The sequence below is a fragment of the Barbus barbus genome, assembly GCF_936440315.1.
Source record: "Barbus barbus genome assembly, chromosome: 31".
Classification (NCBI taxonomy): Eukaryota; Metazoa; Chordata; class Actinopteri; order Cypriniformes; family Cyprinidae; genus Barbus; species Barbus barbus.
Window position 1 is genome coordinate 4,101,652 of NC_136759.1, and position 22,522 is coordinate 4,124,173.

General features: G+C 37.0%; 1 protein-coding gene across 1 annotated transcript; it reads left to right on the forward strand.

Moving 5' to 3' along the window:
- Window positions 1-1,766: 1,766 nt before the first annotated feature.
- LOC306851614 (neutral amino acid uniporter 4-like) lies at window positions 1,767-22,401 on the forward strand (the record flags this gene model as incomplete). Its single annotated transcript, XM_079388000.1, has 10 exons — window positions 1,767-1,861; window positions 2,032-2,122; window positions 2,699-2,787; window positions 6,160-6,255; window positions 7,452-7,536; window positions 7,692-7,955; window positions 9,405-9,503; window positions 10,495-10,664; window positions 12,347-12,516; window positions 22,102-22,401. The coding sequence occupies 10 exons, from the start codon at window positions 1,767-1,769 to the stop codon at window positions 22,395-22,397; spliced, it is 1,455 nt and encodes a 484-aa protein (XP_079244126.1). The 3' UTR covers window positions 22,398-22,401.
- Between the last annotated feature and the right edge of the window lie 121 nt (window positions 22,402-22,522).

Genomic DNA, 22,522 nt, shown 5'->3' on the forward strand with positions numbered 1-22,522 from the left:
CCATTGACTCCCTCTGCCAATGCATTGATGAAATTAACAGTTGGATGTGACAGAACTTTCTTCAGTTATACAAGGAGAAAACTGAGGTCATTGCATTTGGAAACAAAGATGAAGTTCTCAAGGTGAATGCATACCTTGACTCTAGGGGTCAAATAACTAAAAATCAAAAATCAAGGTGATATGATACAGCCATATCACCCTGCAGCCCAAGACAGGTTGCCCACTGAAGCTAAGCAGGGTTGAGCCTGGTCAGTACCTGGATGGGAGACCTCCTGGGAAAACTATGTTGCTGTTGGAAGAGGTGTTAGTGAGGCCAGCAGGGGGTGCTCACCCTGTGGTCTGTGTGGGTCCTAACACCCCAGTATAGTGATGGGGACACTATACTGTAAAAAGCACCGTCTTTTGGATGAGACGTTAAACCGAGGTCCTGACTCTGTGGTCACTAAAAATCCCATGGCACTTCTCGTAAAGAGTAGGGGTGTAACCCCGGTGTCCTGGCCAAATTCCCTCCACTGGCCCTTATCAATCATGGCCTCCTAGTAATCCCCATCCACTTGATTGGCTCTATCACTCTCTCCTCTCCACCTGTAGCTGGTGTGTGGTGAGCGCACTGGCGCCGTTGTGCTGTGGCTGCCGTCGCATCATCCAAGTGGATGCTGCACACTGGTGGTGGTCGAGGAGAGACCCCCACATGATTGTAAAGCGCTTTGGGTGTACGGCAATACACAATAAATGCGCTATATAAATGCATCATTCATTCAAGTCAGAAATCTTGGGGTGATTCTGGAGACAGACCTTAGTTTCAGTAGTCATGTCAAAGCAGTAACTAAATCAGCATACTATCATCTCAAAAACATTGCAAGAATTAGATGTTTTGTTTCCAGTCAAGATTTGGAGAAACTTGTTCATGCCTTTATCACCAGCAGGGTGGATTACTGTAATGGTCTCCTCACCGGCCTTCCCAAGAAGACCATTAGACAGCTGCAGCTCATCCAGAACGCTTCTGCTAGGATTCTGACTAGAAACAGAAAATCTGAGCATATCACACCAGTCCTCAGGTCCTTACACTGGCTTCCAGTTACATTTAGGATTGATTTTAAAGTACTTTTACTCGTTTATAAGTCACTCAATGGCCTAGGACCTAAATATATTGCTGATATGCTCACTGAATATAAACCGAACCGACCACTCATATCATTAGGATCGAGTCAGTTAGAAATACCAAGGGTTCACACAAAACAAGGGGAGTCTGCGTTTAGCTATTATGCGGCCCGCAGCTGGAACCAGCTTCCAGAAGAGATCAGATGTGCTAAAACATTAGCCACATTTAAATCCACTCAAAACTCATCTGTTTAGCTGTGCATATTCATATATTTATATTCTAATTATGTGTTTAACACCATCCAGTTGTGAAATGTTAATTTAATTTAAACTACACCAGTGCTTTCCCAGCAGAGACACCTGTGTCCTTTAACTTTAGGGCAGCATTACCTCTTTCTTTGGTTTGTGGTTGACCTGTTTTGATCACCAGATACATGGTCTGAAAACACAGCGTCCGCATGAGGCTGAGCGGACAGACTATTTTGAGCTACTCAGGTGTTTCTTAATGAACCGAATAAAGCATCAAGCTGCTGTTTTTAAGCAGACCTGTTCTCATTTTTTAATTCATGAACTAGATCTGTTTAATCAGGCCATGCATTTAACACTGCGTAAGATCCGATGCCTTTAAGACTGTGATTTTATTTCAAATATGACACGGAGCAGACATGGAGGTGATGACCCCTCTGATGGAGGAAGAAGGAGGTGAGGAGGAGGATGTAGACGTAGATGAAGACTCAGAGCATCTGCCGCAAGGCATCACGTGAGTCTCACCTGGTGTCTCACATCAGGGTTTCTTTTGTGGGGGTTTGTTTGCAAACAACAATTTCATCTGTAACAAAAAAAAAGTATATATAAACAGCATATTATCTAGCCTTTCTGACATCTCTTGAAATAACATGTGAAAAAAAACATGTTTTCTCTGTTCCTCAGGTTTACTGAAACCCTGCTGCATCTCTTAAAGGGGAATATCGGCACAGGGCTGCTTGGGCTTCCTCTAGCAGTGAAGAATGCCGGGATAGTGGTATGTAGCATTACAGCTTCTTCTGTGAAAACCTATGAGTGATAAACCCAGTCTAGATGTCTTCTCAAAGTTCAAAACTAACCCTGAATATGAACACACTTCTAGATTTACGTGCAGGTTTTCAGGGTCAGACTGTTAGTAAAACCAGATCATGAAGCTGACTTACAGACTCTAAAAACCTGAAATGCTCAAGGGGAGTAATAAATGTATTTGTTTTTCCCACAAAATACACTTGCAGCTCTATTGCCCCTGTAATTAGATTTGTTTGTTTTCACCATCATGTTCTGATCGCCGGATACCGACTGTTTAATGGGTGAACAAGCTCAGATGTGAGTTTACAACAGGTCAGACTGGTTTACAGTCTAAACCTGCTTAGGTTGTAGTGTTTGCTGACAGCCCAACTGCTGTTGGTTTGTAAACGTGTCAGTCCACAAACTTTATTGGCGTCATTAAGGCCTCATACAGTAAGCAAGCAAAGTTCATGCAGAGAGAGAACGATAAGGCTAGAAGACACTTAAAACAGATACAGTATTATGTTTTAAACTGTTTTAGTTCAGTTGTCTGTTTTCCCTCCAGCTCGGTCCGGTCAGTCTGGTTCTGATGGGTGTTGTGTGCGTTCACTGCATGCACATCCTGGTCAACTGCAGTCATCAGCTCAGTGAGCGGTAAGAACGCACCAATCACAGCCCACTGGCTCACTCACCACAGCCAATCACATTTCAGCTTCTGTTTTTTTTTTTTCTTCCTTTTTTTTAAAAATCCTGGCCTGATGTTTGAAGATGTAGTTGAAATGAAATGTGAGGGCAAGACTTTTTTTTATCAATGAAGAAGTGGTTTGATTTTGAAAAGTAGAACTAGGACTAGGTCTAACAAAGCATGGTTTCTGTGGTGAATCGGGTTTTATGATCAGTGATGATTTTTAAAATAAAATAAATATACATTGGAGCTGGGGTGCGGTGCCTGACGCACATGCTTATGTCACATTAAGCCTTAGTGCTAATATGAGCGAACTAGGTTTGAGTTATTTTAGTCTGCGTTATTATAGTTAACTAGAACTGAAACTAAAATTAAAACCATAGAAAAATCGTTACTTGAATTAAAATAAACGTTAACTGAATTAAAAAAAAATTTTTCAACCAGTTGCAAAAACTAAAATAAAAATGGATAAAAAAAACTAATATGTGTATATATATCTATATCTCTCTCTCAAAGGAAAAATAACAAACACAATTAGTCAAATTAAAATGAAAAAATAAGATAAAATAAAAATAAAAAAACTGATTCAGAGTATGAATAAAAATTATAATAGTATCTCAAACAACACTGATTTTATTATTAGAATTATATTGGAAAGTTTGTTTAATATTTATTATTTATTTATGTTTTAATTAAACTTTTAGCAATTTAGTTATCTTTTTCGTCTACATGTGACATTGTCTGCATAGTTTTATTAATTTTAGTTTCTGTCAAATAGACAAATGGGTTTATTTTTTTTTTTTATATTTTATTTTTTCTGTTTTTATTTATTTTTTATGTAAAGGTGTTAGTTTTAGTTAAAGGGGTCATGATGCTATTTTAAAGATCATTATTTTGTGTATTTGGTGTAACAGAATATGTTGACATGCTTTAATGTTCAAAAAAACACATTATTTTTCAAATACTGTGTATTATTGTAGTTCCTCTATGCCCCGCCTCTCTCAAACGCATCGTTTTCTACAAAGACCCTCCTTCCAACAAGTGCAGTCTGCCCTGATTGGCCAGCTGACCCAGTGCGTTGTGATTGGCCGAACACCACAAGCACGCGTCGGAAATGTAACGTCCCTTACCATAATCGTGAGCTTCAGCTTTCAAGTTAGTTTTATCAGTTCAAGCCCGAAAGGGGAACAGAGTCACGTGACGGACAGTGATGATGCGCGTATGTATTTGCACACAAGCCGCGGTTAAGACGATTTCTGACGGGCTGTACACTCCGCTGTGATGTGACCCTGTTCCCCTCACACTCACACACACACACACACACTCACACAATGCGTTACGTGCAAAACTCCACATTTGAATAATCAATAGCAAATACTTGAACTAATAACAAAACATACTTACAGTCGCTGATTGAGAAATGCCAGATTGTCATAGCAAAGTCGGAACTGACCCTTTTTTTTTTTTTATTTTTTTTTATTAGAAATATCCTTTGTGCACAGCCAGCCTTGTACTCTACTAGTTTCACGAAACTGCCGTCCATAAAATGTGTTGCACAAATTTGAACATTTGGGTTATGCTGTTCTGTTGTAAAGAAATCTTAACCAATGATTCCTAATTGCATCTACTTTCAGAAGGCCAAATAAAGTGCTTTTGCTTTCGCCTAGAAACACACAGCGTCTCCCTGACAGAGCTGCATCAACACTACTGCGGTTACTGAAACCACGCCGCCTTCGCGTGAACATTTGGGTGGCATTACGCAAATATTTCCACATTGTGATGTAGACATGTGGGGGCGTGTTTAAATGAGCCGTTTTAGGGTGGTGTGGCAGAGTCTTAACTTTTATAAAGAATAACTCTTTGGTTTTGAGACTTTAGTCTTTGCAACTTCAGGGATCTCATCTATGCACGAACAGCTTGTAACACTCCAAAGAGAAAAGACAACTTGAAATCGCATCATATGACCCCTTTAACTATAATAACCCTGATTCTTATCCAACTTATTGACAAATTTGGTTTTTTTTTTTTATGTCTTTTTTTATTTTTTTCTCTCTCTGAACCCTTTGGCCCAGAATATTTATTGGAAGACCCCTTATAATTAAAATTTTTCAATGTATTTGCATGATCACAGTTCTGTGATATGCTTGGCATGCAGATCTTTGTTTTATCATTTTATTTTCATTTTATTAATATTATTTTTTTATGGTTCTATTTATATTTTAATGATTTAAATATGATCAAAGAAAAGAGGGGAGAAAAACCTCCACCAGGGGGCCACAATCATCTGAGAGTCACCTGAACTGTGTGATGCTTTTTTTTTTTTTTTTTTGTCTATTATCCTGGTAAAGTAAAGAGTGACAGGAAGCAGAGAGAAGAATGGGATTGAAACAAGAGTGGATTACAAGTGGATAACACCGTTCAGGTGACTCTCAGATGATTGTGGCCCCCTGGTGGAGGCTTTCTCCCCTCTTTTCTTTGAAACTGTTCTGGAACTGTAACCAGACGTTTGATCCTGTTGGTGGCGGAGAACTGAAGCAAGCGAAACGTGCCTGCAGTGAGAGCTGAATAAAGAGACTGCATGTAGCATTCCTGATGGGTAACCAGGAAATCAGATCTCATTAGCTGTTCAAAATGAACATCAGAGTCTCAGATTGTTTGTAAAATTATAGTGGTAGGGTTTTTGCGGTCAGCTCAAAGATTTGATGCATGCATACGGTGTATTCTGAAGGCAGCGGTTTCTAGCGTGTGGACTTTCCTGCAGTCTGGATATCTGTCTGTGCGTTCACACTTCTTGTGTGCGTTCTCTCTTCAAACGCGATCAAAGGCCTGTACCTGGGGTCTAACTCCAGGAAGCGCAGGCTGCTGCATCAGTCAGATGTGCCAGCGTTGGAGCGAAGCGTTGTCAATCTCAGGCTCATCAGTGTGCTGTCACACGCTTGCCAAGTTATGGCAGTGAGGATATATTATAGACTAGACAGATCGATATATTGACTAGACCAATAAATCAGATGATCTTTGGCTGTTTGGGGATTAGTTCATTAGGGTGGTTATAAATAACTAAAACCTTAAACATTCACACCTGCTTTGTGTGAAAATAGTATTTTTATTACATCACCAAAGGGAGGTCTTGTCAGATTTAGGTTTAGGGGTCATTTTTGTCCCCAAACACATACAATATGACTTTTGTCCTTCCTCTTTTATTGAAGTGTTTTGACTGCATTTCTCCCTCTAGAATTACACAAGCTGTTTTGTTTCTGCACTACTTTGTTCTTGAAGAATATTTCCCTGTGTTTCTCTTTCTGTCTGTCTGTCTCTCTCTCTCTCTCTCTCCTTCCTCACAGGTTGAAGCGTTCCCCCCTCGGTTACAGCGACACGGTTGCAGTTGCCATGGAGATGAGTTCCTCCCAGTGCCTGAGGAGAGGTGCTCATGTTGGGAGGTGAGCTATCCCATCATGCAGTTCATTGGCATGACAGACCCCCACCCCCCGCGTGTGCATATGCGTGAGAGAGAGAGAAGGCAAGAGGGCAAATGTCTGTGCTTGAATGAATATATTCATTAGAGAGCGGCGAGACAGGACTCTGCCTGCAGTGGTGTGTTTTCAGATCTGATGTCCCACACACAGAGAGACCTCACGCCTGGAATCTTAAAAAGATCTGTCCTGCCAGGAAATGCTGCCTCATTTTTATCTCTGTCCAAACATAATATCATGCATACTGAAACATGAACCCCTGATTATGCTACTACTACAACTTAAAATAATAATAATAATTGATGATAGATAAATGATGATATTATATTTAAATAATATTACATAACATGTATAACAAACATTAATGAATTAACAACAATTTATATAGCAGAAAAATGCACTCATCATTTACTGTATTGAATGATAATATACTGAAAAATAAATTCTATACTACAAGTATATTATATTAAGTATATTACTAAACTATACCTATACTACATATAAACAATTAAAAATATGAAATATAATAAGATTAATAATAATAATTGTTATTAAGTATTAATATTTAATACAGAAAATAAAGCTATTAATTCTGTCATCAATGATTCACCCTCACGTGTTTACAAACCCATAAAATTGTTTGCGGAGAAGCCTGAAATCACCTCACTATTTTATTTATTTATTATTTTTATTATTGGACAATTTTTATAGTGCTTTGGCATCTTTTTAAGAATCTTTATTCATGAAAAAATGGGTTTCGAACAACATACGGTTGAGTAACATAATGGAATTTCTGTATTTATTTAATTATGAAATATTTCTGTATTTATATTCTATTATAATTTATATTAATATTTTGAATTAGCTTTTATTTTCATATTTTATTAGATTAAATGTATTCTAATTTTTGTGATTTTTTTTTTCCATATTTTTTTCTTTTTTTATTTATTTTATGTGCTTTTTAAAATATTTCTAAGTAGTTTTTTTTTTTTCAGATATTTCCTTTTTTTTTTTTTTTTTTTTTTTTTAGAATTTCAACATTTCTGTTAGTTGCAATGGCAACCTTAATTTAAACCTGTAATTTAAATCTAATTAAATTTGATCTCGTTATTTCAATAAAGAAAATCATTTTAATCATTTTCCCTCAAATCAATCTTTTCCAGGCACTTGGTGAATTTCTTCCTGGTTTTGACCCAGCTGGGCTTCTGCAGCGTTTATTTTGTGTTCCTGGCTGAGAACATTAAACAGGTATGTGTGAGAGTAGAGATCCAGACGTTCATTTTCTCCATAAATGAACTGATTTCGACTGTGACAGAGCTGGAGCCGATCAGAGCTGGAACAGTTCTTCTTTGAATGTAACAGCCAATCAAAGTCTTGAAGTCACAGCAGTGTGTGTTTGTTAGGTGATGGAGGGAACTCATCTGAACAGCTCTGTGGAGAATGTGCTGTTATACTCCAACAGCTCCGAGGGGGGCACCGTCTCCCCCACAGCGCCTTCGGTCTCCGCAGCTGCGGGGCTGGACCTGCGGCTCTACATGGTCTTCCTCCTTCCCTTCATCATCGTTCTGACCTTCATCAGAGACCTGAGGAACATGGCCGCCCTCTCCGCCATCGCCAACCTCTGTATGGCTGTCAGCCTCGTCCTCATCTTCACATACATACTCAACGTAAGTGTGTGTGTGTGTGAGAGCTGCACGATTTGAGGGAAAGCTGAAGTGCGTTTTTTTTTTTTTTCTGATTAAAATTATTGCGATTTTAAAATGCATTTTTATAAAGCTCCAGGTTTGCTGTGATTTATATAGCAATAGGACTATATAATAATTATTATTATTATTATTATTATTACTACTACTACTAAACAAAACTATTAAAATAGTAATATTTTATTATATTATTTTACTGTAAATGTATAAGATACTATACAATTATGTACTTAATAATATAATAATAATTATTATTATTAAACAAAATTATTAAAATAAGAAATAATTGTAATATTTAACTGTAAAATAATAAATCAAGTTTATAACCAAATAATAATAATAAATCTAAATATTATCATTACTAAACAAAACGATTACAAGTATTTTTTATTGTAATGTTACTGTACAATATATCAAGTATTTAAGAAACGTGTAATAAAATAATGTAATAATAATAATTTTATTTTAATGTATTATTTTAATTACTTTAGTAGTAATAAGTATTTCTATTTAAATATTTGTAATTATTGTAAAATAATCGAGGATTTAACAGAAATATAAAAATTATTAATAAAAACATTAAAATAAATTACTAATGCAATTTCACTATTTACAAAAATAATCATGATGATAATCATTTTACTTTAGAGTACAACTGTAAAATACAATACTAATATTACTGTCTAATTTTTTCATTTTTAAATGTTAAACCATTAAGCTTTTATTTTGGCATAAATGAGCTTCAATTGTTGTAATGAGAAGCTGGATTATCAGCGTTTCTTATTACAAATTTGGGAAGATGATGGATGCATGTTGCATCTGCAAATGCATATTATGAGCAACTCAAACCGATGCAGAGAGGAGTTTGTCTTGAGCAGCATTTACTGTGAACAGAGCCGCTCTGAGATGCTGAAAACACTGCTTGTGTGGAAACAAACACACTGCCGTGCTTCACTCGTGCAGTAAATATTTATTTCATTAAATCACAGCCTTTTTGATTTGATAATTGCACTAAGCCATATTGCAATTTGTTTTATTCTGATTATTGGTGCAGCAGACTATTATTATGTTCTTATGTGATTATTGGTGTGTGTATGTCTAGTCTCATATCCACTTCTGTAGCCAGGAATCCTCATTGTTCGGTCTAGGAACACGACTGATACAGGCCTATGCGTGCAGATGCAATCACATTGTATGAAGCCGCCAAGTCACATTGGAGGCATTTTTCTATATGCATCAGATTTTCAGGGCTGTGGGCGGCTGACACTGGATCTTTACGTGCATTGTTCCTGTACGTGTGTGCGCACGTGTCTTTCATCCTCTGTGCTACAAAGAAAGACTGCAATTATAATCCTGATGTGAAACTACATCATGCCTCTTACCACCTCTGTCTGTCTGTCTGTCTGTCTGTAGGATGTGAGTGATCCCAGACGTCTGCCGTACGCCTCCACGTGGAGGAAGTTTCCCTTCTTCTTTGGAACAGCTATATTTGCCTTTGAGGGAATTGGAGTGGTGAGATGATGATGATGATTCGGCTTTTATTTATGTGATTTTTGATTTGATGTTGCCTATGCAATTTTTTATTTTATCAGTTTTTCCTTTGCTATTGAAGAAATTAGGTATAAGTATAATACGGTAATTTGAAATTGTAGTAACATTTTAAAAATGACTGTATTTATGATCAAATAAATGTCTTGAGCATAAGAGACTTATTTAAAAACAATTTAAAAAAAAAAAAAACTCTTCCCAAACCCAAACTCTTGAATAGTGTGCTTCTTGCTTTTTCTATGGTCTAATTTGTAATTTTTATAACCTCCTACCCCCTTTTTACATGTGTATAAAAAAAACTTTTTTTAAAACTTAAATTTTTTTCAGTTATTTTAATGTTATTTATTTAATTATTTATTTTTATGACTAGTTGCAATGCAGTATTGGATTTTTAAATTATTATTATTATTATTATTAGTAGTAGTAGTAGTATTTACATTAATATAGCTGGCAGATGCTTTTATCCAAAACAACATGCATATTTTTAGTGCAAGTATTTTCTTCTTAAAAAAACATATGCATCTGACATCTTTCTCCATAATCAATCTTTCTATATTTTGTCCTCTGCTGAAAAGTCAGGGAAAGACAATTGTGGATTTTTTTTTTTTTTTCACCATTAGAACAAATGGTGAAACTTGTTTTTTTTTTTTTTTTTTTTTTTTGTTAGTTTTTTCCAGAGGTCTTGAAAATGTTATTAAAACGTATTAAACTAAAGTGCTGATCTTTGCAGGGAACTGAACACACGACCTTGTCGTTGCTAGCGTTATTCTTTGCTGTTTGAGCTACAGGATGCATGATTTGTTTCTGAATTTGATCAAAGGAAAGCTTCTTAGAAGACAGCATCGTCTTGCACACTACTTTTTGGACTTGGCTTTGTGCATGTGACGCCTGGAGCAAAGCTTCACCGCCTGCTGATCAATCTTCTGTATTTTTCTGTCTCGCTTGCTTTGTGTAGGTTCTTCCATTGGAGAATCAAATGAGGGAACCGAAGCGATTCCCTCAAGCCCTCAACATTGGCATGGGTGTCATCATCGTCCTTTACGTGACCCTAGCGACGCTAGGATACCTGCGCTTCAGTGACGACATCAAAGGAAGCATCACGCTTAACCTTCCACATGATTCCTGGTGAATATGACACTTACGCACTTAAAAAGTCTGCCAGCCATCAGAGAGGTGATGGGTATTTCTCTGAAAGCTCAAAAGAACCGTGGTTAATGCATCCATGCTCAATAAAACTATTATAAAATAGTATAAATCAATACAAATAAATGGATACACATTGAACTTTAGTACTCATTTGGGAAAATCAGGTTCAAGTCCGGCCTGCATCGTGTTCCAATACGACTCTCTCCACAAGCTGAAAATTAAAAATGTAAAAAGTCCCATGCATCACATCTGAGTGTAAGTCAGTTCAGTTTAGTTATCGCAGCACTCTGCTGTAGTGGAGTTAAATTCAGAGAACTAATATTAAACTATATGTTCACCGTCAGAAACATCTCGAGTGATTGATCACAGCTCAGAGTGACTTAAGATCAAATTACAGAGAAATCAAAACCAGCTGCTTTCGAGTTCAGCTTTAACTAAAGCCTGCCATTTCCAACTCACTTTCATGGAGACTTTTATTAGCAGTTAATGTATTTCTAGATCTCATTAGCATCCCGTCAGCTGAGGACAATCTGCCACCAGAGCCAATATCTGATCCAGCACCTGTTTTGTTGACACATCCTGCAGTGACGACAGTGTGACATGCATCTGAAACCATTGAACTTTTTTTTTTTTTTGTTTTGGTAATTATTATGCATTTAGATTTTTAGTGGCATTGTACTGCGAGACTGCAGTATTTTATATTTAAAAAAAGAATTTGGCAAACTGCAGGACTTAAGTAAAATAAACAATTTTTTTTTTTTTATAAATTCATTGACTAAGTTCATAAGAGTCATTTGTTCATGAATCAGACTTTACTTATCATGCTGTAGAAAAATGTAAATCTTGATTTATATTTAATTAACAATATTAATATTGTTTAATATTTAACATTAACATTAGTAAACTATTTTTTTTTATATTTATTTATACGTTTTAAAATTTCTTTATGCCAATTTATATATATTCTGCTATTTAAGTTACTCAGTTTGGCGTCAGGTTTTTTTTTTTTTTTTATAAATTTATACTTTTATTTTTTTAGAATGCAATTAATTGACCAGTAAAGTAAAGCATTTCAGGATTATAAATATCTTGACTGTCATCACGGTTTCCACAAAAATATGAAGCAGCACAACTGTTTCAACATTGATAATAATCAGAAATATTTCTTGAGCAGTAAATCAGTATATTAGAATGATTTCTGAAGATCATGTGACACTGAAGACTGGAGTAATGATGCTGAAAATACAGCTTTGCGTCTCAGGAATAAATTACATTTTAAAATATATGAAATGAAAGTTATTTTAATATTTCATGATATTACTGTTTGAATTTATTTTTAATCAAATTCAAGACTTCTTTTAAAACAATAAAACATTTTATGCACTCCTAACTTGTACATTAGTGTAATAATTTTATTTGCTATCAAGTGTTTTTTTTTTTAATGAAGTTCTAAACTAGCTCTCATTTTTCCCATCTCTAGTGTTGAAATCAGCATAGTGCGAGTTAATAATTTTTCAACACACTCTGTGTTGAGTTTCCTTTGAAGTCGTGTTGAAATCCTGCATTGCATCACTGACGTTCTTCAACCCTTAATTGCACATTCTGTGGTTTCTGACTGCAGTATTCGTGTGTGTGTGTGTGTGTGTGTGTGTGTGTTGCAGGTCTAATCAGCTGGTGAAGGTCTTGTACTCGTTCGGTGTGTTTGTGAGTTTTGCGGTGCAGTTTTTCGTGCCGGCAGAGATTCTGGTTCCACCCGTGTGCGAGCGCGTCAGGAAGAGCTGGAGACGGGTGGCTGATCTCAGCCTGCGAGCGCTGCTCGTCTGCCTCACCTGTGAGTGAACACACACACACACACACACACATGCTCTCATCCAAAACACCCTGAACTGCCTCAATAAACAGCTTTTTAAGGCATCATAGTCATGTATTTTATGCTGAAAGCAATCCCAGAATGCATTGTCAAGCTCAGTGAAAATAAAATGGTGACTCAAATGAAAAGTTGTATTGCAAGCATACTGGTATTTTATTCAATAAATTCCATTTTAAAAAGGATTTGCACCATTAGCTTAGTCTGTAGGCAGTTCATTTTGTTACGCTGCTACTTTTTCATCATCCTCTTTGTTTCCGTGCTGTTTTCTCTGCACTTCTTCCACCCACCCATCCATGCATCCGTTCGTTCTGTTTCCTTGCTTTCCTCATTTTTCCCTATTCCTATCTTCTCCTCATCCTAGTTCTGCCTCTAGTATTCATTGGAGATGAGAGGAGAGATAGTGGAGGTTTGTTCCCCTCCCAAAATGATGGATGGATGCTGTGAACCATTGTAAACCAACCTGAAGGCTTTTGGATTAGTTTGATATATGTTTTTTATCTTTGGAAAAATTGAGTCTACCACTGAACCGTGAACCACCCAGAGACTTAAAATATGAAAATAAATATTTGTTTAACACCGTCAGTCATGCAGGTACGACTGAGAGCGTTTGCTATGAAGAAAGAGAATGTTGCAGGGATCGAGTGCACACACCAGAGAGTGAATGAAAGAGTGAGTGATGGTGTGTGTTTTTGTTTTAGAAATGGAGAAAAATGGAGCGAGACTGTGTGACGTAAACTATTAAAACAGGATCTACCTATCAGCAGTATTTTAATGTTATTGATATACTATTATAGTATTTATTCATATTTTCAGTGTTTCCATTTTAATAGTTTCAGCGTTCATTTACAATATTTATCCATCCATCCTTCATTAAAGTTATCATTCTAGCTATTTATTGTTCCATCTATTGTTCTGTTTATTATTCCATTCATCCATCCTTCATTCATCCATCCATCCATCCATCATTCTATCCATCCATTGTTTATTCCTTCATCCATCTGTTGTTCATTCATCCATCCATCATTCATTCCATCCACCTATCGTTCATTAATTCATTCATCCATCCAGCCATCCATCATATATTCCATCCATCCATTGTTCATTAATTCATGCATCCATACAACATTCATTCCATCCATTCTATCAATTGTTCATGCCTTCATCCGTCATCCACCCGTCCATTCTGTCTATCAATTGTTGATTCCTTCCATCCATCCACCTGTCCATTCGATCATTCTAGCTATCTTTCGCTCTAGCAATCTATCTAGCATTCCTATGGTTCAAGCTATTCTTTGAGCTCACTATAATTCTAACGGTCTATCTTTTTTATTGTTCTAGCTATAGTTTTAGACATCTCATCAGCTATTAGTCTATTATTAAAGCTATTGTTTTAGCTGTTATTAATAGTAACTATCATTCTACCTCTTCTTCTAACCACCTATTGTTCCAGGTATTGTTTTTGCTATTTATCATTCTAGCTGTTTTTTTAGCAACCTATCTTTCTAGCAATCTACCATTCCAGCGATTGATATTGTAGCTATCTATCATTCTATGTAGATACAATCTTTCTTCCTTCCCTCCCCAGTGGCCCTGCTCACAATTCATTTGTCGGTCTTTTGTTCTCTCCGTCTCTCTGGTCTCCTTGGACATATCACTTTCTCCGATTATAAGATTTCTTTTATTGCATCCATGACTTTCTTTCTCACTTTCATCCCGACCTCTCGGTCACTGGCTGCTCCGTCTCTCTCTTCAAAGTTTCAAGTTGCAGTATGGCGACACGAAAGGAACATGGACACCATTAAAGAAAAGAGCTAGGTGGGGTTAGAAACATATTCATGTTAATTCATTGCTAAACCGCATTTAAAATTCAGTATTATGCATTCCCGAGTAAAACGATAGTTGGTGGGAAATGGAGTTGAGTGGAACTTGATTTTATCCAATGGAGTGATTGGTTTATTGGCCAAGATATTATTGGTTAATGTTATTGTCTCTGCACACACAGCAGAAAAATCATTTCAGAGGCAGAGAAAGTCATCACACTTTGAAAGATTATGAAAAACATTCACAATAAAATGTGTCGGTGAGTTGTGTACAATAAGACCAGGGAAATTTATTAGGAAGGAAAATAGCAGGGTTCCCACATTCTGAAAACATGGTAATTATTTAATTTATTTTAATTTATTAATTGAAACAAGTCAAATATATTTCTAAAAGGCTGGGAAAAGTCATGAGAATAAATGCAATTCATGGCTTAAAGTTCTCCGGCTCCGTGCCAGATCTCCGGTGTGCGGCGTTTGGCTGCAGGAAAATAAAAAGTCCTACATTTCTTGATCATAACATTACTTGCCAATCAGAAATTGTTGCTCTTATAAACACGAGTCGCAGCTGATGAATGGAAAAGAAGCCTGGGTCTCGAGCGCGACGTGTTGAAAAAGCTTAGAGGCGCAATGATCAAAGATATCCATCTAACGCCATTTTAACATAGAAAAACTATTAAAAAAGCAGCGGGGCTTTGTAAACAGCTCAGAGTAATCACGTCAGCTCCATAAAAACATTGATTGTACATCGCGGTTTCAAAATAATAGTTTGACTTTGCATGTGGCCAATAGGGATGGGCGATATGGCCTAAAAAATTTATCACGATAATTTCAGGTATTTATTGCGATAACGATACAAATGACGATAATATATATATAAATAGATTAAGTTTTAAAGATTAAGTTCAGTTACAGCTCATCTCCATTAATTGCTCTTATCAACCATAATAATGCGTTATGGACGCTTCATATTAAATCATATGCATAGGCTACTGGCACACGTTTACCAAGTTGCTGATGACTGAAAGCCTGTGTATGGCTATACTGCTGTGATCTGTTTCAGGCTTTCCATATCATAACATTTTAGAAATTAATTCATTGTAATATCTCAGAAATGGCATATTTAACTTTATTAAAAGTATGGCATATTTTATGTCAAATTAAAATTGGACGTGTTTCCACTCTTTGTAACCACCATTTTTCTGTACACTTTGCTGCTCCTCATCTGATTTTCTGTAACCAAACCAGTAGCAAATTGTGGAGGTAGCTCCTCGCGTAACAACAAGCTCCTCCTCATGGTGCGTTCACACCAGACGCGAATGAAGCGTTAAGCGCGAATGATTTACATGTTAAGTCAATGCAAAGACGCGAATAGACATCCTGCCGCGCTTTAGAGCGAAATTCTATACATATGCTCTCTGTGGCAGTCATGTGATGTGCGCCTGGCAGAAGCCCTGCCCATGACGCGAATTCGCGTCTGTTGTGCAGTGAATTTCACGCGCGAATGAAGCGCGTAAACCCAAAATGTTCACGCGTCCAACTACGCGCGAATAGCGCGATTTATTCGCGCAAGTCGCGTCCGGTGTGAACGCACTGTCAGCCTCACGTCCGCCTTCCGCCATGCTTGTTTTCACTCCGCACGTGAACAGTGAATCGGGCGCGCACAAAACTACGTCATCAACTAGACTAGATAATCGTTATTATCGTGAGGAGACAAATTTTTATCGTGAGGAGAATTTTCAACGGTATATCGCAAACGATAAGATATCGCCCATCCCAGTGGCCAAATATTAAAATGAAATGGATTTAAATGTCGTTGAATTACATGAAACGTCACCAGGCCGTAGGCGCCCTCTGCAGGTATTTGTTATAATAAATAGGCACATTACATTATGTATTTTAAGTGTTGTTCAACAAAACCATGTACTTGGTTTTGATACTATATTTGAGCCAATTATTACTGCCTCATCGTTAGTTTATATGTAAATACAGTCATTAAAGTGTTTTTCACTTAGGTCTATTTGTATTACTAATAAATAGATTACTCAATTGTCAAAATAATCAGTAGATTGCTTGATTAGCAAAATAAGCGTTTGTTACAGCCCTAGATTAGTTAAAACATTTCAGAATACAACTGCATTGTTTTACATATTGTGATTTTAAAAGACAATTTACTAAAGTATTAAAACAATTATCTGTATTTTGTCTCATCTCGTGAGCTAAGTGTATTGTAAGCGGTGATAACGCTTATCATTTTCCAAATGTATGGTATAGCTTTCATTCTTCAGGTCAATCATATATTCATGAAGAAAAAAGGTAGTTTGAATAAGGAAAGCAATAACTTTGCCATAGTATCCTTTCAAATATTAAAGTTGCCACAGTCATTGCATTCTTTGCATGTGCTGCACTTTATTTATGTCATTTTGTTTTATTAGTCTATTTATTCGAATTTGAAAGATAATAGCAATATTTTGTGATTTTATCACAAAGTGAGATCTGATTTTACTCATTGAAAACCAGAAAAGTAGTGCTTAAAGTCCTTAAATCCTGAATTTTCATTTTGCAGTATCTGTAGGAACCCTGTTTAAGTTACCAGTTCTTGGAGCATGTTAATGTTTTTTTGTTGTTTGTCTTTGTATATTTCCAATTTTATATTCAATTTCTAGTATTTAATTTACCATTATTTCTTTTGAATGAAACAATTTCAGAAATTACATGTTTTAGATTGTAGGTCATCTTGTACCCTGTCAAGGACAAAGCTAACCAGCAAAACTTGATATCAAAAGCATCCTAAATATTACATGTGTTTGCACCAGATTATAGAGAGTAACCCGATAGCCCACCATAATCTGTAGTCTGAGCCTGTCAAGGGCTATTGGCAATGGCAGATACAAGACGTTACTAGTTAGTTTCAAGGAAAATCATTTTCAAATAATGTCCTTTTTTTTTTTTTTTTTTTTAAGAGATGATTCTAATAATTATAATTTGTGGATGCAGAGTTTAAATATTTAAATTAATTTTGAAAATAAAGTAAATTAAATAAAATAAAAATAAAAAAATATTAATTTAATTATCTTTAAATATCACATGCATCTTGCAGGTCTGTTGGAGCATTTTATGGTGTATGTAGCTCTTTTGAGGAAGTTCTAGATGAGGTCTGTGGAAGTGCTGTTGAACGGGGTAATGAGCTCTGAAGGTTGCAAGTCTGTGGCCCGTGTTGGTAGATAAAAAGATGAAGTTCTCATTCTGTCACTCGTTCATGCTGTCTTTTATCTCGGTGTTTTTTTTCTACCTGACGTGCTTCCTCCCTGGTTCCCTGACCCAAGGCCGTCACCCCTCTGAGTGCTGTGATAGATTAGTGGGCGCGTTGTGTGTATGGGTATATGTATGTGTGGGTGCTGTGTTTTATATAGTGTGTTTGTGGCCGTGTATGTCTTTTATGGTGTGTGTGAGAGCTGGGGCAGAGTTGAGGGACTCATTCAGTGTCTGCTCATTTATCTCAGTCTTCCTGAGGCTCTGTGAATTATTACCTGCCTACCCTACGGAGACAGGCCCATCATGGAGCTCTCCGCTGAGGCCTGTCGCAGAGCTCCGTGATAGAGCTTATCATGCACCTGCATGCTGAGGCCCTGCGTTCCGAGACATTCTTCAAGAAGCCTCTGGCTTTTAGATGTTTGTTTGAGGTGCTTCTGGTGTAGTTAAGGCTCAGTTGTAACCCAAAGGTTGTTGGTTTAAATCACCTCAAGGATCAAGCCACATTATTTAATCTCATGTTTATGCACTTTTCATTGATATTAGTCTTATAATAAATTAATAATACTATAATAGTTCTATCAAACGATTAATCACGACTATAAATAAATAGAAGCACACGTGTATGTATGTGAAAAATGTTCTCTTAATATTAAATATTTATATATAAATTCAATTATATGAATATAAATGTATACATGTAAATATTTTCTAAATATACTGAAAGTGCGTGTATACTGTATACATATACACAATACACACATTATGTAAACAAATACTTTTATTTTGGATGCGATTTAATCATTTGACAACACTATATAATAATATTTTGGATTTATTTTTGTAGTTTCTTGTGCATTTTTGTCATTTTTAATATTTTTTAATGTCTGTATAGTTTTTATTTATTATTATCATTATTATCACTAGTTTTATTTTAATACTATAACAAACTAAACTAATTTGTTCAGTTAGAAAATTAATCAAATAAAATGAGAATATTATTTAAATGTAAAATAAATTGTATTAATCTTGAAATATGAAATTATTTTTAATATTTAAAATTGATAACGCTGACTAAAAGTATTTCATATTGTCTCTATATAGCGGGGAAGTCGTGGCCTAATGGTTAGAGAGTCGGACTCGTAATCCAAAGGTTGCGGGTTCGAGTCTCGGGCCGGCAGGGATTGTAGGTGGGGGGAGTGAATGTCCAGCGCTCTCTCCACCCTCAATACCACGACTGAGGTGCCCTTGAGCAAGGCACCAAACCCCCAACTGCTCCCCGGGCGCCGCAGCATAAATGGTTGCCCACTGCTCCGGGTGTGTGTTCACGGTGTGTGTGTGTGTTTACTGCTGTGTGTGTGTGCACGTTGGATGGGTTAAATGCAGAGCACGAATTCCGAGTATGTCACTTCACATGAAGTAGCAATAGTGATGCTTGCTTCATCAGTACCCATAAAACATCACATTCCTTAATTATTATTCATATTTGGTTATTTGCGTTCTTGTTCATTTTTAGATTTCTATTTTGAACATGGGTCCATGTGTTGGTGTTCGTTTATCTCTCATATCATGTACCAAACTGTCAAACATTTATCCTGAGGGTGGCAGTAGCACACAAAGAGGAGAAACTGAAGCGTTCATGCGTGTTTGAGTTTTCAGAATGCATGAGTGAGAGCGAGAACCCAGTGTGTGTTACATGTTACTGGTTTCTTCTGCAACAGAGAGGAGGAGAGAGAGAGAGAGGGAGAAGATGTAGCTTCGAGAGCAGGTGTGTGACACTTCACACTCGAGTCTCATGAATTAAACATGTGTACAGCCTGAGTGTGTGCGTGCGCTTTTTATAAAAGGCTGCGGGGAACGTTTGCAGTCATTCCACTAAAAGCTGTGTGTGTGGATATAAATTGTGCCTTTTGTTTTCAAGGAAAAGAGAAGGGGTTTTGTCTTCCTCCACAGCAGAAAAGATGAATATTGATTTTTGATTTAGTTCTTCAGCCACGATCCTCTGCATACACCCGTCCACAAACCACACAACCAATCAAGGGTTAAACCCACACATTGCAGCTGGAAACCACAGCCGGTTAAATTGTGAAGTTGTTGCTTTGTCTCTCTTTACACAAACTGCTCAGAAATAACATGCCTCCATCTTTTTTCTTTATTATAATTAGTGTTGACCATAAGTATAAAACTTTGATATGCAACATGCCTTGTAGTGCAAACGAGCAAAATCCCTTGCAACCACTCCCAACACCTCAGCAACACCCTAGCAACCACCCACAACACATTAGGAACTGCATTATAATGGTGTGTGCACACCAAAAGCACAGCAACTATTTGCATAGTGTTATCATTCTAGATTACTCGCGGGATGTTTTTTGTGTCACTCGTTTGGATAAAAGTATTGCGTAATGCTCTCCTTCATTTTCTGATACAAACAGATATGGCAACCTGGATGTGTCAATAAGCTATTCGCTGATTGGTTTGCGTAACAATGCATCATGCAAATTTTCCACTCGAGTTTAAATTTTTTAACTTGCATGGAAAACGCGATTGAGACATACATATCACGTGTTTGCAGCAATCGCGTCGCCTGCCATGACTTTGTATATAATCTACTTGCACGAATAACATTCGCTTTTGGTGTGCACACATATCCTAACACTTTATATATGCGCGATAAGGCTGTGTCAAAAGATGATGATCATGTATTGACAATAGCCAGAGATATTGTAAAAATAAATCATGTCAATATTAAGTATTTGGTATTTCCAATTAATGTAGGCCTGTTACATTCTTATTATTAGTTTTTTTTTTTTATTCAATTAATTTCCTCCGTAATAGCGCATCAACGCATAAATTAATCGCTGTGAGGATGATAAAATATTAGACTTAAACATTTAATTAAATGTTTTTAAAAAGGTCTTTTAGAAATCTTTCAAAACGGGTCTATTATAGCTTACAATGAATTATTGGCCTATAATTAAAATTAACACTGCAGTCATCAATGAAAATTAAGAGCAGCTTTAATTTCAAGCACCGACTTTCAAAAACAACCTGTAACATGAAATACATTTCTTCTCGTTTTTATCATGTTCAGGCCACAAGAGAAATATTTAGCGTAAACTGTCTCGCTGTGTTTTTGGATTATTGTAAGGGGTAGGTTTAGACATTAACGAAACACAATCTAATAGGTAGAAAATTTGTTAGGGTTGGGTATCAAGAACAGGTTCCGTTTTAAAACCGGTTCCAAATTTCCAAGAAGCGGGTAACACCTTGTTTGCATGCAGCGCACACATCTGAAGCGCGAGCACGGCCCTGTCTCAAATGGAACACTTGGGCCGTTTCTCAAACGAAAGGCTGCATCCTCCAGAGGTCGAAAGATCTTATTTTAGAATATTAACGGTTATAAATTTGACCATTATTCTTAGTTAAGTGTAAATTGTTGTAATATGCTTATGACTCCCGAATGTATTTGTTCTTAAGTGAAACGCACATGTGAAAGGTATTTTTAGATCCGCCCAAGTACGTTTTCTTTCACATGTTTACGTTCACTTAAGACAAAAACGGCTGTGTTTATGGTGACTTATACTGACGTATTTTTGTGCATATTGGTTGGTAAATGTGAAAGAGAAACAAGTTTAGGCTCGGAACAAATCTTCTTCAGTGGACACATTGCACTACACCAAATACACAAAATAATGTTCTTTTTAGCAACATATGACCCCTTTAATGACAAGCAGCACATGTTTATTAGGCTCCACGTTTATAACAACGTGGTTTAAGGTTAAAAAAACATTTTCCACATACTGTACATTATTAAGCGAGGCGTGCTCTGATTGGCCAGCTATCCAGTGCGTTGTGATTGGCCGAATACCTCAAGCGTGAGACCGAAATGTTACGCCCCTTACCGTATTGTGATGCTGTGTCCCGGCTGACGACACAAAAACAAAACCCATTATAAACGAGGCATTTGTTGCATTCAGTGGGGACATAATTACTGATTAAAATGAAAGCACCATCAGTTTTTACTTTCACTTTCTGGTGAAAATCGTTCACCAGTCTTGCGCAAAGTTTTCACGTTGCTTGTATAATATCCATTGGCTTATCTTCATTGTTTGAAACAGAAATATTTCCAATATATCACAATGGCCCCCACGCTGCGCCACAGCCAACACATATTCTAGCAAACAGTCCAGCCCCAGTCCCACTTATTAAAATTTTCCAATGCAACAGAATTTTAAGTTTTTCATCTAAAAAACAAATGCGTTTTTTTTTTTATCGTTCTAGTTAACAATAACACAACTGCAGAACACCCTTACAATTCCATACAGTGCCATAGCAACCAGCAGAAACACCCTAGCAACATCTTGGCAAACCACTCAGGCCTGTCAGAATCATGGCATTGAGTTTCAGCACTTATGTTTTCCTGCAAAAATCTAATTTCTCCCTTCCTTTCTGTCTCCATCTCTCTCTTCCTCAGGTATAACAGCAGTCTTGATACCGCGGTTAGATCTGGCGATCTCATTGGTTGGTGCTGTTAGCAGCTCGGCGCTGGCGCTCATCTTCCCGCCGCTGGTGGAGCTGGTGGCGTTTCCCAGTCAACCACCTCCTCCTCTCCTGCTCCTCAAAGACCTCTCCATCGCTGCCCTCGGCTTCATTGGCTTCCTGACCGGGACCTATGTGACTCTGGAGGAGATCATTTATCCCGACGACCAAGGACAGACCAGTCTCCATGACAATGGGAACTGGACCATACCCACTACCTCACCACCCTGAAGACCATGCCCACAAACGAAGGACCAATCGAGTCACATTTCCATATTTAAAAGGCACAGTGTCATTTTGAATACTGTAACCGCACAGGCGCTTTTTTTGCTCTGGGATAAAGAGCTTGTCTTATA